This window comes from Sapajus apella, unplaced genomic scaffold, assembly GCF_009761245.1.
Source record: "Sapajus apella isolate SASKATOON/1434 unplaced genomic scaffold, GSC_monkey_1.0 scaffold8278, whole genome shotgun sequence".
In the NCBI taxonomy this organism is placed as follows: Eukaryota; Metazoa; Chordata; class Mammalia; order Primates; family Cebidae; genus Sapajus; species Sapajus apella.
This window is the reverse complement of record NW_022445199.1, coordinates 1-1,970: the sequence shown is the minus strand read 5'-3', so window position 1 is coordinate 1,970 and position 1,970 is coordinate 1. Positions and strand designations below refer to the sequence as shown.

General features: G+C 66.1%; 1 protein-coding gene across 1 annotated transcript; it reads left to right on the top strand.

Moving 5' to 3' along the window:
- The first annotated feature begins 312 nt into the window (after window positions 1–312).
- LOC116548226 (mas-related G-protein coupled receptor member G-like) lies at window positions 313–1,588 on the top strand. The gene has a single exon (XM_032273798.1). It carries the CDS (start codon window positions 341–343, stop codon window positions 1,205–1,207), a length of 867 nt encoding a protein of 288 aa, XP_032129689.1. The 5' UTR covers window positions 313–340; the 3' UTR covers window positions 1,208–1,588.
- The last annotated feature ends 382 nt before the right edge of the window (window positions 1,589–1,970 follow it).

The following is a 1,970-nucleotide window of genomic DNA, read 5'->3' as shown; positions in this document are numbered from 1 at the left end:
AGAGCCTTGTCTGGCACACGGTGGAGGGTGCAGCATCGCCCTCACCACATCCACGGAGGGACGTGGATGTCTTTTGAGTACCTTAGTGCACCCTCCAGGAGCCCAGGGCCTGCCCGAAGTCATGGGGAGGCATTAGGCACGCCTGACCTGACGTGCAGAGGGCTGAGCCCTGGCTGAGGTCCCGCCGCGGGGAAGGGTGGTCCGGGCTTGCACCAGGTGGGCACCTTCAGGGCCACAGATGCCGCTCCCTGCACCCCCAGCAGGCGCACAAAAGACGCCTGAGGACCACATCTGTCTCTGTCTCACAGGTCCCTCACCAGTGCCCTCTGAGCCGGCTAGGATGTTCGGGCTGTTCAGCGTCTGGAGAACCGTGGACAGCGTGCTCTTCTACCTGACGCTGATTGTGGCTCTCGAGGGGGTGGTCGGTAATGGGCTGGTGCTCTGGAACCTCGGCCTCCACATCAAGAAGGGGCCCTTCTCTGTCTACCTGCTGCACATGGCCGCCTCGGATTTCCTGTTCCTCTCCTGCCATGTGGGCTTCTCCGTGGCCCAGGCTGCCCTGGGCATCCAGGACACGCTCTACTTCGTGCTCACCTTCCTGTGGTTCGTGGTGGGGCTCTGGTTGCTGGCGGCCTTCAGCGTGGAGCGCTGCCTCTCTGACCTCTTCCCTGCCTGCTACCAGGGCCGCTGGCCCAGACATGCCTCAGCTGTCCTCTGTGCCCTGGCATGGGCCCTAAGCCTGCCAGCCGTGCTGCTGCCTGCCAACACCTGTGGCCTGCTACGCACCAGCGTGCGCCCCCTGGTCTGCCTGCACTACCACGTGGCCAGCGTGGCCTGGCTCCTGCTGCTGGCTTTCGTGGCCTGTGTGGCCGGCGTGGTCCTCTTTGTCTGGGTGGCCTGCTGCTCCACGCGCCCTCGGCCCAGGTTCTACGGCATCGTCCTGGGCATGCTGCTCCTGCTCTTCTTCTGTGGACTGCCCTTGGTCCTCTACTGGAGCCTGCGGCCCCTGCTGAACTTCCTGCTGCCCATCTTCTCCCCGCTGGCCATGCTGCTGGCCTGCGTCAACAGCAGCTCCAAGCCCCTCATCTACTTGACATCAGGCCGGAAGCCCGGGAAGCGGGACCCGCTGCGGGTGGTGTTGCGGAGGGCCCTGGAGGAGGGCACTGGGCAGGGCACTGGGATAGTGCTGCCTATGGGCCGCTTATAGGTGGGCTTGCCCTGCCCACAAGGCCTGCCAGGAGACGCCCACCCTTGCCCAGACGCTTCCAGGGCCGGGAGGAGCCCCGCCCACAACCTAGCTCTTACCCTGAGCACCTAAGGGCTGGACACAGCTGGGGAGACTTGGTCCTGACCACCCCCCAGCCAGGCGTGCTGAGGGTAAGGGACGCAGGGAACCGGAGCTGGAGGGAGGTTGGGCCAGGTGGGAGAAAGGAGAAGCCTCCTGAACAGGGGCAAGGACAGGCACCACGCCCCCCAGGCCCCGCCCAGGCCCCCTCACCCAGCCCCTCCCACCCTGCTGCACCTGAGTCACACAGAGAAAACTGAAGTAAAGCAGAGCCAGCCCCCAGCCCATGATGGGGGGCTGCTGGATGGGAACCCAGGCCTCCAGGCTCCTGCCGCCGTCCATGCCGCCTGCTGGCTGAGGCTCTGATTCTCCCACTGCACAGTGTGTGGGGGGGAACTGCTCTTTGCTCTCCACCCCCCTCAGCCATCATTGTCCTGCCCACCCCACGTGGGCTACACCCAAGGCTCTGTCTCCCTCTCCGAGGCCCAGGACTTGCAGGTGCCCGATGTCACCAGCAGAGGCCGCCAGGTGGTGCTGCTTCTGCGCAGAACAGACCCAGCCCCGTGGGCCGGCGGGCCAGGTGCCTCCATCGTCCCCTCCCGTCCCCTCCTCTCCCCTCCCACACCTGCCCCACTGGGCCTCTCCTGCGCCCCCAGGGCCATCCGCTCTCCACCCGGGACTAGCA

Excerpts from the sequence above, each read along its gene's own strand:
- LOC116548226 (XM_032273798.1), top strand. The coding sequence starts at position 341 with ATGTTCGGGCTGTTCAGCGTCTGGAGAACCGTGGACAGCGTGCTCTTC.